The sequence below is a fragment of the Euprymna scolopes genome, chromosome 2, assembly GCF_053919585.1.
Source record: "Euprymna scolopes isolate OS-2025 chromosome 2, ASM5391958v1, whole genome shotgun sequence".
Lineage (NCBI taxonomy): Eukaryota > Metazoa > Mollusca > Cephalopoda > Sepiida > Sepiolidae > Euprymna > Euprymna scolopes.
The window spans coordinates 24,368,165-24,384,363 of record NC_136483.1 but is presented as its reverse complement, the minus strand read 5'-3'; the positions used below and the strand labels follow the sequence as shown (position 1 = coordinate 24,384,363).

General features: G+C 32.3%; 2 protein-coding genes across 3 annotated transcripts in view; one reads left to right on the top strand and one right to left on the bottom strand.

Moving 5' to 3' along the window:
* The window catches only part of LOC145289818 (protein dj-1beta-like), a 50,056-nt gene extending 47,897 nt beyond the window's left edge, over positions 1–2,159 (bottom strand). Inside the window, exon 1 of one of the 2 annotated variants that reach the window (XM_080136439.1) lies at positions 2,018–2,159. The gene's annotated coding sequence lies outside the window, so the exon portion shown is untranslated. The remainder of the gene's footprint in view (positions 1–2,017) is intronic. The other variant, XM_080136441.1, reaches the window with a different exon arrangement.
* Positions 1,624–16,199, top strand: part of LOC145289786 (forkhead-associated domain-containing protein 1-like) — a 129,844-nt gene continuing 115,268 nt past the window's right edge. Inside the window, exons 1-4 of the mRNA XM_080136437.1 lie at positions 1,624–2,101; positions 5,519–5,725; positions 12,945–13,341; positions 14,945–15,063. Coding sequence (XP_079992563.1) covers positions 1,964–2,101; positions 5,519–5,725; positions 12,945–13,341; positions 14,945–15,063 — 861 coding nt within the window. The 5' untranslated portion in view covers positions 1,624–1,963. The remainder of the gene's footprint in view (positions 2,102–5,518; positions 5,726–12,944; positions 13,342–14,944; positions 15,064–16,199) is intronic.

The following is a 16,199-nucleotide window of genomic DNA, read 5'->3' as shown; positions in this document are numbered from 1 at the left end:
TATTTATACGAAAAAAAACATTTTAAAATTTTTGATAAATAAATTAACAATTTTTTTTTAGCGAGCCGAATAATGCATGACCATTATTAAACAGGGCATGCTTTGAATAATCGATACAAAAAAAAAAAAATTCGATAAATGTTGTGCCCTTTGTGTTAAAAATAGCATCATTTTTTTCGATCCCGTTTGAAAACGTTTGCCGCCTTTCTACTACGGTGGACCAAACGCGCTGAAATAATTTTTTTTTATTCTGCTTTAAATTGCCCCCCCCCCATTTTGGGGAGCCTGGCCCCCACACACATACACATTAAAACCCAAACTCATACAAATGGTCACCCATCTGGTACTGGCCAGCCTCAGCTTAATAATACATTGAAATTTTCGTCACTGAAAAATAAGTTTTTTGGCCTGTTTGGTTTTCCATAGTTTTCTTCTTATAAAACGCAAACGTAAACAGAGTCGATCTCGACTCTGCATCGACGCGAAATATCTGGTTACCTATATGAATAAGTGGAATTATTTGAAATTCAGGTACTTATATTATAATATTTTTGCATATTCTCTTAGAAAATCATCCTAAATCTTAGTTAGACAATAAATAAATAAATTAATTATTTCAAAAACCTTTTTTTTTTTTTTAAATATTTAAGTACGTTTTTTGTGCAAGACAAAAAATGTCAATTGTTAACTTTTTGGGAAAATTTAACATTTAAAATTTAATTAAAAATAGTAGAAAAAGTTTTACATTATTCTGTTTTCTATATGATAAAATTCAGGGTTTTATCTTTCTGGAAAAAAAAAGTTACTCAGAAATAATGGAGTTTAATAAATGTAATTTAGTTTAAAAAAACAACAACAACTTGATTTTGCGGCCATTTTTGGCGGTGCCTAAAATAATATATTCAAATTTAAACAAAAAAAAAAGTAGTGTTTTTTAGAAATTTACCTGTCCGAAGTTTAAAACCTTTTTTTTTTTAAACACGTTGTTTGTTTGTTTTTTGTTTTGTTTTTTAATGAAACCTTGGTCCTTGCTCCTTTAATTGAAAAAAAAAATAGTGCTTGAATTACATTTTTCGAGGAGTTATAAGCTTGGAAAGACGGGGTGGAATTATTCAATATTTTCACGAAATTTCTGACACACCTACAGCATTATTAGCGTCCTAAAATGAACGAATCTCTTAGTAAAAAACACCGCCGGTTTTCGGGAGTGCTGAAAACAATTATCACAGTTAAATTTGTTTTATGATATGAAGAAATTACTAGGTGGCCAGAAAGTGGGTGCTCATTTTACGTTAAATTTATACAGGAAAGTCATCCCTTATTTTTTGAAAAAGTAATTTCTTCATATCATGAAAACTACTTCTGACCCAAATTTAAATGTGATATTCGTTTTCAGCACCACCGAAAACCTTTAAACGTCGTCATTTAAAATTTTTTTTAGGAGTTGGAAAAAAACTTGATGTTGACTTTTTTTTAATCCTATTTAAAAAATAAACAGGACTATATTTTAAATTATTTTCCTCGTAGTCTTTTTCACCAGGCAATATGTCAGCAGCACGGAGAATAAAAGATGCTGATTGATCTTGATTGTCATGATTATTTGTTCGAATGCATTGACCCCGCATAGTTGCCAGGTGGTTGCTAAGGGGAGCGTCTGTTTGCTTGTCAACGACTCAACGTTTCTTTCGTGTTACAATTTTATGCGTTACAAACTTTTTGTTTTTAATACAACCATGTTAATATTAATTTAATAACCGAATCTTTTTTTTTTTTTCTTTTCTTGGGAAGTTCATTATTTTTACTTGGAAATAACTGTCTTCTTTCTGTGTATTTAAGATATTTGGAAATGTAAGTGTTAAGTTAAGATGACCCAAAATAAAACCGCCGTGATGACGACTTCGTGTTTTGTTAACACAACGGGCAGTTTTTAGATTATTTATTCGGTAGATTTTTAACGAAATCCATGATGATTGGAATAAAAAATATTGCATCAAAAGATATTACGACCAAGGCTTACCTTAAAAACTCGGACGGCTTCTGTTTTCCGTTGACGATGCGACAAACTTCTATCGGGAGAGAATGTTGTGATATACTAATACAGGTAAGTATTTTTCTTTTTTTTTAAGGAAGAAAAAAAAAAAAAGTAAAATCGATTTTTATCTACTGTTTCTCTTTTTATCCAACGTTGTTTTGATTTTTGGTGATTATAACGGTTCTTATACTAACCAAAAACAAAAGACAACAAAATTCGCGTTTCTACTTCTTTTCTTTAACGTTTATTTTAGCAGACTTGACAATTCCATCTGTTACATAGTCGAAAAATAAATAAGATTACAGTATACAAATACACATTTGACTATATTATCTATATCATATTTCTGTCTGTTTCTTCGTCTGTCTGTCCGTTCTACTTTTTCTCGGGAACTATTGAGCCGATCTAGCAATAATTTTGGCACTTCTGCATGTTAGTGATATATTAGCAACAGAGACGAGTTATCGACCCCTGTTGTTCGAAAGATAACTGCCGTTTAGCGGCCATTATGTGAACCTCAAATGTTTACAATAACGCAAAAAATATATTATAACAAAATAAATAAGACAAAATATGAAAATCGAAACATTGTATAAAAAATGTATAAAAATATACATTTTAATGTATTAACATAATTTCTTTTCAATGAGTTTTTTTTTTGCGGTAAGGTTGTATAAAAATGTAGCAAAATATAATTTTTAGTTTGCACGCACTTTTAAAAAAGGAAGAGTTATCGGCCCCTGTTCTTTGGCTGACAAGTGACATCTGTCAGCGATTCTTGAAACTAAAATACACACATTCGCCTCATGTCACTGACATGCAGAAGTGCCGAAATTTTGTATGGACCTTCTTGGCTTCTTGCTATGATAAAAAACAGAAAACGGTATTTGAATCGAAAAAATTATTTTGGTTTAAGAAACATCTTCCACTGCTTTTAGTTATAATAAAATTATAAATATTTATTGATTTTAAACTTCCAATTAGACTAAAATCTCTAGATCGCTCTCTCACAAGTGTGTTTTTACATTTGAGAAAATATGTGGACATTTAAGATGTGTTTTTACGGTAATTTGGACCAAATAACACTTTTATAGTTAAATAGTTAGAGATTTATAAAGAATCGGAATCAGAATCGGTTATTGTATCAGAATTGGGAATTTAGTACGGAATCAGTAATTGTATCAGAATCGGGAAAAATATTGGAATCGTCCCATCACTAATATATATATATATATATATATATATATATATATATATATATATATATATATATATAATGTACTACAACTAGCCAACTATAAGTGTTTGATAAAAATAGATTCCGACTCAGAAAACAGCAATTCTTCCCCACCTTCTTTTGTCAGAAACATCGCTCCTGGAATGTGACGACTAAAGGGCAAAATTAGGAAGCGATAGTTACGAGGTTGACGAAACAGTAAACCCAAGATCCACTTTCTACTCTCCTCCTTCTCCTACTCCTCATCATTATTCTTATTGTTGATGATGATGATGATCATCATCATCATCGGGGAGCTTAGTATCGGCGTGCACATTTCTTCAAGGTTATAAGGTCACTCATGGCCGGTAACAAATTACCTTAAAAAAATGCCTGGTCAGATCTGTCTGCATTCTACGGTGGAGACGCCTCAGGTGATGAACACATATCTCATCTTTTTTGAAGGAGGTCATACCCGGAACTATAGCCTCATGAGAACTGACGGAACTGATACTACACTTTAAAATATTTATTTACAGAAATATAAAAGATTACATTTAGGCTCAAGGTCATTCGCAAGTGTTGGGGAAAATGGGTGTCGTTAGTCATCCTTGGTTACAAATACCTCCAAATGTTTATCTTACTCTTGATAATAATCATCTTAGTCACCACAGTACCACATTCACACTAGGGACTGTTCTATTTAAGATATCTACAAATGGATTTGAAATGTTATTGTTCATAATACAAGGATTTCATTAAAATGAAACAATGAGTGAGAGAAAAAAGAAAAAGCAAAAACCACTTAGTAGGGCTCTCCCAACCCATTTTAATATATCACCTATTGTTTTCCAGTTTGTTCAGAACTGAAAACGAGCAAGTCGATCTCTGAGTGGGAGTGGTATCTAAGAGGGAAAAAGCAGAGGATGGAGTTTGGAGAGTGTATTGTGATTTTCAAAGATAAAATCATTTTGAGAGAGGTTGTGGACAAAGAATTGAAAGTGGGAATGGGTATCTTCGAGGATTTCTGTTAGCAGAGAGGAAGGAGTAACTCATCAGTTACTACAGTTTGATCCTAGTTTTTATTGTGGATTTACATATCTCCCCGGGCATTCAAATTGTAGGAGGACACAAGTGGCTTTCCAAAAGTAATGCCTCATATTTTTATTCCGCTCGAATGAATCAAAAGGCATTGTAAATTGTATTGTTATGATGACTGAACTTATGCGTTCATGACCTGAAAGTTTCATGTCTCTGTTGCAGATATTTACGGTATGAGACTTTTAGAACTAAATTTTACTTAGTTTTTTATCCGTTACACCATGGATCCTTGCAGATTAAATAAAGGGTTCCGTCTGAAATTCTTTACAGTTTCCCGGGTTTGACAGAATGATTACTGAGTTTGGCAAAATACAACTGACGAAGGCTACATCAGCCGAAACATTGTGAGAATAGCACATAAATAAATTAGAACAAATATATAGAAGACATTGCCAAAGCTACTGCAAAGAAAATGGGCTTCTTCTACTGTGCTAGAAAAATACTCACAGATGACAGTGCACTCTACCTTTACAAAGCCACTATTCACCCATACATAGAGTATTGTTTCCACATCTGAGTGCATCAAACACTATTCTATATTGAATAGTGTCCAAAAAAGAGTCTTCAATCTAATAGGGTTCGCACTGTCAATAAATCTTCAACCTCTGCTTATCGTCACAGTATTACATACCTGATCTTCTTTTAAAAGTATTTTAATGAAATGTGCTCTGACAAACTCATAGCACCGGTGCTCCTACAATGTAAATACTCCCTACTAATCCAACAAACAGAAAAATCCCACCTCTTTACTGTAGAGATCTCCCAATTCCAGAGAGTCTTCTACTCTGAAAATTTCTTCATTCAAACTGCTAGACTTTGGAATTCTCACCTCTCTTCCTGTTTTCCTAACTGCACTAACACCCAGAAATTTAAATGTAATGTAAACAGACCTCTCATTGCTCAACTTCTTACATAGAGTATCCCTGTGAGTATTGTTCCTAATTCACAATAGTCTTTTAAGTTTTGGTTGCTATTTATTTTATTTGGAGTGAATATGAGTTTTAAAAAATTCCTGACACATCTTGTATTCGTTCTATTGTTTTTTTTTTTACAGTTGTGAATGTGTATATACTAACTCTCCATTCCAAGAGTGTGTCATGTAAAACACGTTCTTTTCAGATGCCTACAAATTTCTAATGGAATTCTGTTTTTATTCTTGTATCTTTCAGATGACCACAGTTGATCCTCAGCATGCTATGGTGGAATTTAATGACGCCGAGGATTGTTACGTGTTAACTGACCTGAACACGATTAATGGAACGTTTGTTAATGATGTCCGCGTCCACAATGCGGCAGTGAGGCTAGCCCCTCGAGATAGCATACGGTTTGGGGCAAAAGGACCACCATACGAATTCTATATACACAGTCGTGCGCAGGTGAGTCTTACATCTGGTTTTTGTTCATTTTAAAATATTAATTTATATATTGTAGACTATTATCCTCATCTTTTTTAGTTGTTGTTTAACGATGTTTCGGCCAACTATTCCTCTGGCCTTCGTCAGATGGTAAACGCGATGGGATAAGAACCCCAAATTTTCCAACTGCATCCTCACCAATTACTGCCTTCCATGGTGGTTGTCGTCTCACCAGCAACAGGCTTACTTGGCTAAAAGTCTGATGAAGGCGAGAGGAATAGTTGGCCGAAACATCGTGAAACAACAACTAAAAAAGATGAGGATAATAGTCCACAAATAAATAAATTAATACATTGTGAAACAACAACTAAAAAAGATGAGGATAATAGTCCGCAAATAAATAAATTAATACATCGTGAAACAACAACTAAAAAAGATGAGGATAATAGTCCACAAATAAATAAATTAATACATCGTGAAACAAGAACTAAAAAAGATGAGGATAATAGTCCACAAATTAATAAATTAATACATCGTGAAACAACAACTAAAAAAGATGAGGATAATAGTCCACAAATTAATAAATTAATACATCGTGAAACAACAACTAAAAAAGATGAGGATAATAGTCCGCAAATAAATAAATTAATACATCGTGAAACAACAACTAAAAAAGATGAGGATAATAGTCCACAAATTAATAAATTAATACATCGTGAAACAACAACTAAAAAAGATGAGGATAATAGTCCGCAAATAAATAAATTAATACATCGTGAAACAACAACTAAAAAAGATGAGGATAATAGTCCACAAATAAATAAATTAATACATCGTGAAACAAGAACTAAAAAAGATGAGGATAATAGTCCACAAATTAATAAATTAATACATCGTGAAACAACAACTAAAAAAGATGAGGATAATAGTCCACAAATTAATAAATTAATACATCGTGAAACAACAACTAAAAAAGATGAGGATAATAGTCCGCAAATAAATAAATTAATACATCGTGAAACAACAACTAAAAAAGATGAGGATAATAGTCCACAAATTAATAAATTAATACATCGTGAAACAACAACTAAAAAAGATGAGGATAATAGTCCACAAATAAATAAATTAATACATCGTGAAACAACAACTAAAAAAGATGAGGATAATAGTCCGCAAATAAATAAATTAATACATCGTGAAACAACAACTAAAAAAGATGAGGATAATAGTCCACAAATAAATAAATTAATACATCGTGAAACAAGAACTAAAAAAGATAGGATAATAGTCCACAAATAAATAAATTAATACATCGTGAAAAAACAACTAAAAAAGATGAGGATAATAGTCTACAAATAAATAAATTAATACATCATGAAACAACAACTAAAAAAGATGAGGATAATAGTCCACAAATAAATAAATTAATACATCGTGAAACAACAACTAAAAAAGATGAGGATAATAGTCCACAAATAAATAAATTAATACATCATGAAACAACAACTAAAAAAGATGAGGATAATAGTCCACAAATAAATAAATTAATACATCGTGAAACAACAACTAAAAAAGATGAGGATAATAGTCCACAAATAAATAAATTAATACATCGTGAAACAACAACTAAAAAAGATGAGGATAATAGTCCGCAAATAAATAAAGTAATACATCGTGAAACAACAACTAAAAAAGATGAGGATAATAGTCCACAAATAAATAAATTAATACATCGTGAAACAAGAACTAAAAAAGATAGGATAATAGTCCACAAATAAATAAATTAATACATCATGAAACAACAACTAAAAAAGATGAGGATAATAGTCCACAAATAAATAAATTAATACATCGTGAAACAAGAACTAAAAAAGATGAGGATAATAGTCCACAAATAAATAAATTAATACATCGTGAAACAACAACTAAAAAAGATGAGGATAATAGTCCACAAATAAATAAATTAATCATGAATTCCAATTAAATAATAGGCATTTTAAAATAGTCGGGTTAAGTCAATCTATAAGATAAATTTCTATGGCGCATCAATGCATAAGTTAACAAACAAGGAGGCTATATTTAATTAATATATGTATGTATTTATGTATGTATGTATGTATTCACTCAAGGCGAATTGAACCAACTTCCTCTGAAGGAAACAGTATCAAGGAAATATTTAATTTAGATGGGGTCTCCAGTCACAAATATATCTCAGTCAGAGTATAACAAAGCTGTTACACTCAAACAAAGCAAAGAAATAGATAAAATCCGGGTGGACTTTTTTTTTCTTTTTTAACAAAAGTTTTATTACTATCAATTTTGGTGCCATTTAAAAAGTCTCTTGCTGCCACATGTCCATCTAGCTTGGTCGGCGTTTCTCTTTCCTCCAACCACATGCCAGCCACAGCCAGCCCATACTTATCCTTGATTTTTCATGTCCATTTTCTTTTACGTGCACTTTACTTTTGCCTTGAGCATGTGATGCATTTTTCTCTCCTTTATTTCCTTTCTTGTGCGCACTTCCTAATTTGCATACACAGTTTTTCGACTACTTCTGCTTCTGCAGCTGCTGTTGCTAATCTATTCAAATATTGGCCATCGTTTGCTGCTGATGATGCTTTCTCACATGCTCATATGCACTCTATTACGAGGGGAGAGGACAATGTTAGGTTTTTGTGGTTCTTGCAAGGAGGTGGTGAAATCTTCTTTCATACAGCACCTAATATTCTCAAATGGTCATCCATCTGGTACTGACCAGGTTCAACGTTGCTTAACTTTGCTGATTTAATGAGAACTGGCATGTTTACATGTATATTAGTTGTACTTGCTATTGTTTGGATTCTAGGAATAAAGATTAGATGCTTATTTGAAAACTATTAGAATCAAGTGGAAATTCCATAGTTGCTTACTTACCTTTCTTACGTAGAATATTATGACCAGTAATATTTTGAAAATCTTATAATCACAGGTTTCTATACCAGATAATTGTTAGATAAATTTATTCAGAAGAATATATATATATATATATATATATATATATATATATATATATATATATAAAAGAACAAGTAGTTAATAAAACATGTTAAAAAACACTTTGGAAAAGAGTTAAAAACATATTTAATTTTAAAAAGGAAACACTAAATAAATGGATAGTCCTAAATCCGCGTAGTTTCGAAGAAATACTTTTCTTCTCATCAGAGGATAGGATTTAGCAAAATGCGGGATACCCTCTGATGAGAAGGAAAGTATTTCTTCGAAACTCCGCGGATTAAGGACTTGTTCTTACTATAAGCTCTATCTCCTATTTTGTTTTATCAAGCTTTTACATCTGGTTGAGATTACTTTATAAATATTAATTCTTTAATAGTTATAATTTACTTTAGTTTTGCCATCTTGGATCATTTTGGTAAACTTAACTGTAATTCTTATTTTATTTATATATATATATATATATATATATATATATATATATATATATATATATATATAAATATATACATATATATAAATATATACATATATATAAATATATATATATATATAAATATATATATATATAAATATATATGTATATATATATATAAATATATATATATATATACATATATATATATATATATTAATTCTATATAATAAATTTACTAATTACTTAATAGAACATTTCTGGCAGAATATACCTACATTAATGTAATTTGTTGATACAAAGATGTGGGTTTTAGTGAATTTGTTTCTAAGTTCAAAATGGCGTAATGTAAGCAAACTATAGGGTATTTGCAGGTTCTCTTCCAATTTTCAGATATTTTAATCATGTCCAAACGCATTTTATTTCCTTTTGGTGGATTGATAGTTGCAATTTCTTATGATGATTTAAGGGCAAAATAGATTCACTGATTAATATATTTATGTGAATGAATTTATGCTATGTAAGCAAACTATAAGGTATTTGCAGCTTCTCTTCCAATTTTCAGATATTTTAATCTTTTTCTTTTTTTTACACGGTGGTCACCACTTATCAAGGCCCGGAAGCCACTCAGGGATAAGGGTTATTGCAAGTACAGTACGTTAGTGTGGAGATTTAATGAAGTGTTTACTTAAGAGGGTGGTTCATTAGGAATTTGTTAACATTGGACTTGAAGACATCCAAGTTGTAGTCAGCTGGGAAGCAGGCAGACGGAACAGAGTTCCACAGACGTGCAGTTCTAAGAAAGAAGCTTCGTTCATGGAATCTACGTTTTGATTTAGGCACAGATAAAGAGTGGTGGAAATTTTTCACAGTGGATTCAGCTAGACGGGTGTTTTTCATGAAGGATTGGCGAGGGGGGACCAGAGATTGGAGCTCAGACGAGCACCTGCCATGGAAATAACGATAAAACAAGGATAGGCTTGCAACGTCTCTTCTGTGGGAGAGAGGTTGCAGGGTAGAGAAAAGGGCATCCCCCACTAAGCCACGAAGTCTATTTTGTACTCTGTCAAGGCAGGATAGGCTGTTTTTAGCAGCTCCTGCCCAGATATGGCAGCAGTATTCCATCCTTGGACGTACTCATGTCCAAACGCATTTTATTTCCTTTTGGTGGATTGATAGTTGCTATTTCTTCTGATGAGTTAAGGGCAAAATAGATTCACTGATTAATATAATATTTATGTGAATGATTTTATGCTATGAAACAGATATTGCAAGTGTCAACTGAATTAAAGGAATAAATTATAAGATGGAATATAGAATTTTGTCATTTATCTATTATATATATATCTCACATCGACGGGCACAATTCAAATATTCCATACATCACCAATCCCAACAAACAAACCTACCCTACAATAAACCCTGGCCACTCAATCCTATACAACAACATATAATAATAACCCATTCAATCATTTCACACTCAGCCTTGCAATAATTCACACAACACTTATTTTACAAGGAGACATCCCCCTCCCCCTCCAAAAAAAAACACACAACCTCTCAAAACAAGGAAACCAACAACCCCCACTATTTTTTAGAAATCCCGCACGGAACAACAATTCGAGGTTAGGAAAAATTAGACCCAAAATCATCTACTTATCCACATACACCTTATCAAAAAACGAAACAAAAATGCTAAAGCTGGGCCTCAAATTCTGTCCTACTCCTAAAAGCAATATAGCTGAGCTAAAAAAGGACCTTAAAGAATTTGAACGGAAATTTAGACTAATAGAAACACTAGATAGCAAAGGGGACAAAGATGATTCTTTAGTAAAAAACAAATCAACATATTTCCCTACCAAACAGAACAACACAAAAGAACTAAACACGTTCTTTGAAAATCTCTGGAACCTCAACATCCAAAAAAAAAAAGACAAAATCACTAGCAACCTCACATACAAGCAAAACCAAGCACTCAAAAAGATCTGTAATAATAATGACATAATTATAAAAGAAGCTGACAAAGGCAGTGCCATAGTAATCATGGACAAAACTTACTATGAAACAAAAATTATAGAATTACTAGATGACAAACACTACTATAAATCCATTAGTACCAACATAGACAACACCACCATTTCAAAAATCACAAAACTTTGTACAGCACACAAGAAAATATTAAAAAAGAAAGAAAAAGACTTCCTCGCGAATTTCATTACAAAGACAAACAACTTCTACACACTGTGCAAAATACACAAATCCAACGAAATAAAACATGCCATCGATACACAAACCTCGTAATATATTAGCGCGCCAAACCCTATTAACTTCACATTTAGACCCATTGTATCAGAACCAGCCTGTCCGACAAGCAGACTTAGCAACTTAATAGACATCCTATTACAACCCTTCACCAATCATATCAAAAGCTACATAAGGGACGACATTCACTTTCTTACTACCTTACACCATACAGTAGAAAACGGGACACTATTAGTTGCATTTGACGTTAGAAGTTTATATAGTAATGTACCCCATGAATTAGGAAGAGAAGCAATAATATTCTGGATCAACAAACACACACAAACACTATACTCTAGATTCACAAAACAATTCATCATCGATAGTATAGACATAATCCTAAATAATAATTCCTTCGAATTCAACAATGCCAATCTTGATCTTGCCAATTTACTTTTGTTTCCCTTTATTTTATATTTTATATTTAACTTTATCATCATTTATTTTCCCTCTTTCTCTTCCCTGATCTTTTTTATTTATATTTATGTCTCGGAAGTAGAGTAAAAAGCATATCTTATTTTTCTTTTATTAATATTATTGGAATCTTTTCTTTTTTCCTTGTACTTATTTTTGGGAAAAATATTTTTGGGAATTATTCCATGGATTTCTGCCTTTGGATTATTAGGGACCATTTTCTTCCAATTACGGGATTTCCTTGGATTTTACTTGTACAAATGAAAATTCTTTTAACTTTCTTGAAGTTTTACATTTGGATTTTACCGTCACTCGATTTTTTATTTTCCACCAGACTATCCATTCATGTGTAATCACCTTTTTCTTCACTATATTCCCTCTGCTTCACTTTTTTGTTTTCAAGTAAGATCTTTAACTTACTTGTTGTTTCATCAAATACTTCTGCATGCAAAATCCGATCCCGCATTTTGCTAATTCCTACCCTCTGATGAGAAGGAAGGTATTTCTTCGAAACTCCGCAGACTATCCATTTATCTAGTGTTTCCTTTTCAGATTAAATATGTTTTTAACTCACTTCAAAGTGTTTTTTAACATTTTATTAACTGGTTGCTCATATATATATATATATATATATATATATATATATATATATATATATATATATATATATATATATAGTAATTTATAAAATATATATGGCGATTAAGCTACACTGAATATTCTGCGACGCCATATATATTTTTTATAAATTACTAACTAGCTCTACCTACGTATTGAGCACTTTTGAAGTAAATACTTAAAGTTTACGCATGAATCTATACTTTTGTATATTAATTTTATGTGAGTAAATTAAGTACATATATATATATATATATATATATATATATATATATATATATATATATATCAATTGTAATTTTATCTGGTATTTAATATTAATGGTTATCATATTTGTGTTAAATTCAAACTAGATCTACTTAGTAGGTGATTGGCATAAAGGTTAGCCATTGTCTCTCGAGACAAAATGGAGACCAGGCTAGTTTAATTTATATCTGTTTTATTCACTTGTGATAAAATCTTTAACTTATTTGCTTTTTAAGTATTCAATATTTTTTCCAGATAACAAATGGACGTGGCTCTCCTTTCCAAAGATCTGCTTGGGGTCAACAAATAAAACTTGGTCACAACCATCAAAGCCCTCCGTTTTTAGCATCAACTGTACCTCAGCTGTCATCGACTCATTTTCATTCAACTCAAGATCAGCCAGACGCCATCATGGCTTGGTCCCCTTCAGTTACAGGCACAGTGTTTACCAGTCAAGTTGGAAACAATGGGGTCAGCAGTGGTGTCAGCATTGCGGCCAATATGAACAGTACAAATGTAACGACATTTGGACAAACACCGCAGCCGCCTGATCAAATGCAAACGGCAACGAATAGCCATTCGCAAAGGATCAACTGGGAAAAGACACCGTCAGCGCCGCCACTTTATGCTGCTTCTCCACCTGTTTCACAAAGTAAGTGTAATTATTAAATAATAGTCACCACAGCCAAAATAATTATTTAGGAAAATCAGTTCTCGATTACTTGCTATTTTATCCTTTATGTTTGTATATATATATATGATAATGGACTCTCCCGTCGATTTCGACATATGAGCTTCCACCACAACAAGCAAGTTGCTCAGAAATCCATGTAGATGATTTATATAGAATCATCCACACGTTTTGGTATTACTGCTAACCTTTGTTGGTGCAGATGACTGCTATAGAACAGAGTATACAGTAGACCGCAGGTTTTAACATCAGCATTTCCATCTCCTATATATATATATATATATATATATATATATATATATATATATATATATATATATATACATACTATCAAAAGTACCCGTCGTTGACTGGGTTCAAAAACAGCCTACAGAAAATGGACTCTGATTTATGAAAGTATAATAGGTTATGAAAAGGAAGGGTTGTAAAGAGATAGCTTCGAATTTGGGGGTATCAAAACCAAAGCAAAATATGATGAAAGTAAAAATAAAATAGATAAACCCCATAATTTATTATACCATACCTGTTCACACTGAAACACTTATCACAATATTCTGTGGATCTATATTAAAAAACCTTGTTAAACTTTGTGACATATTTCCATTCTATGGAGGTCAGGCGTGAACGAACACCCCATAATTTTATTATACCATATTTCTTCAAACTGAAACATCATTATCAAAGTATACTTACGGAAATAGATATGAAAAGTCTTTATTAAAGTTTGTGCCTATTTCCATTCTATGAAGGCCAGGTGCGAACGCAGACCCCACAATTTTATTATACCATCCCTATTTAAGTTGAAACATACTTATCAAAGTATTCTTATGTACATCTATATCAAAAACCCTTGTAAACGTTTTTTTTTTCTTTTTTTTATTTCCATACTTTGGAGGCCAGGCGCAAACGCAGACCCCACAATTTTAATGAACCACCGTTCTGCCAGATCAAATACCCATTCCTGATCCTCGATACATCTTCTATCATTATATGTAATCACTTTTTTAAAATAGTCAACCATATAGGAGCTTATTCGTGACCACACACACACACACACACACACACACACACACACACACAGAGACGTTCAGCTTTATATTTTATATATATATATATATATATATATATATATATATATATATATATATAATTATTTCATGTATCTACATATAATGTTATAAGAAGATACAAAGTTTTGTGCATCAATTTTTAGAATTTACTTCAAGAGTGCTCAATATTTGAGTAGAACTAGGTAGTAATTTATAAAAATATGTGGCAATTAAGCTATACAGAATCGTCTATGGTGATGAAATGCTGAAGATTCTACATGTACAGCTTTTGCTACACTGGCAAGGCAATGTTTCGATCTATAGCTATTAATAACTGAGATCTCATTAAGCAAAAGAAATGTCTGTAATTTTCTTGAGCTATTTATATTGGAAAGTACAAAAGTGTAAACATTAAAGACGTTTTCGCTTTGTTTCATTTATATTTTAAATTTAATGGCAATATATATTCATATGTTTTCTTCATTCAGAACTATAATTTTCACGCTATTTTTCAGCAAAAAATTGGGATTCTAATTTTCTCACGCCTTCAAAAACCTGCGGAAATGGAAATTCTCATCAACTGAACAGATCTTACACAATTTTCCCAGCAAATGAAAATGTGTTTGACAAAAAGGTACAATCAATATTTAATTCTTCTAATTAATTTATTCCAAAATCTGTTAATTTTTTTTTTCCCCTTGGAATATTTATCCAATTTCTCATCTGCTGCATGGGAGTAGCACACGCGTCGAGTTGAAACTAAGTGTGCGGCGTTGTGATTGGCTGATCGCCATGTTATGTCAGACAGCAGTTAAACCCAAGCTGTTGACAAGTAATGTTCCGGGGAAAGTTGAGCGAACACTGAGTTACGTTTGGTTCAAAGGATGCACTAGTACCAACAAATGGTGTGTGAAACTTTACGGCATTTCCCCATCTCTCTATGCACATCTTGTCTATCTCACAAGTGGAATGCTTTTTATATACTATTTTTTTTATTGGAATACTTTGAGATGAGTAATTTGTATATTTATATAAAAGCCACGTACGTCCAGGGATGGAGTACTGCTGCCACATCACGGCAGGAGCTGCTAGAAGCAGCTTATCCTACCTTGACAGAGTAAAAAATAGACTTCGTAGCTTAGTGGGGGATGCCTTTTTCTCTTCCCTGCAGCCTCTTTTCCACAGAAGAGACATTGCGAGCCTGTCGTTGTTTTATCATTATTTCCATGCCCAGTGCTCGTCTGAGCTTCAGTCTCTGCCCTCCCCGCCAATCTTTCACAAAAAACACTCGTCTAGCAAAACCACTGTCAATAATTTTCCCCACTCTTTATCTATGCCTAAATCAAAACATAGATTCCATGAACAAAGCTTCTTTCTTAGAACTGCACGTCTGTGGAACTCTCTTCCGTTTGCCTGTTTTCCACCTGACTACAACTTGGTTGTCTTCAAGTGCAACATAAGCAAATTCTTGATGAACCACCCCTTTAAGTAATCTAATTTACCAAATTTCCAATACTAACGATTACTTTGATATTATCCCATTGATTACTGTACACTCAATAACCTTCATCCTCAAATGGCCTATGGGCCTTGATAAGTGGAGTCACTCCCATGTAAAAAAAAAAAAATTGCAGATTGTTATCCTCATCTTCTGGTTCCAGATGAGCATTGTCTGAAGATAGTGGTTTCAAGCCTACCCAAAAGCAAGCTAGAGGTTTAATTCGCCAAAACGTGATGAGACAACAACAACTATGGAAGGCAGTAATTATT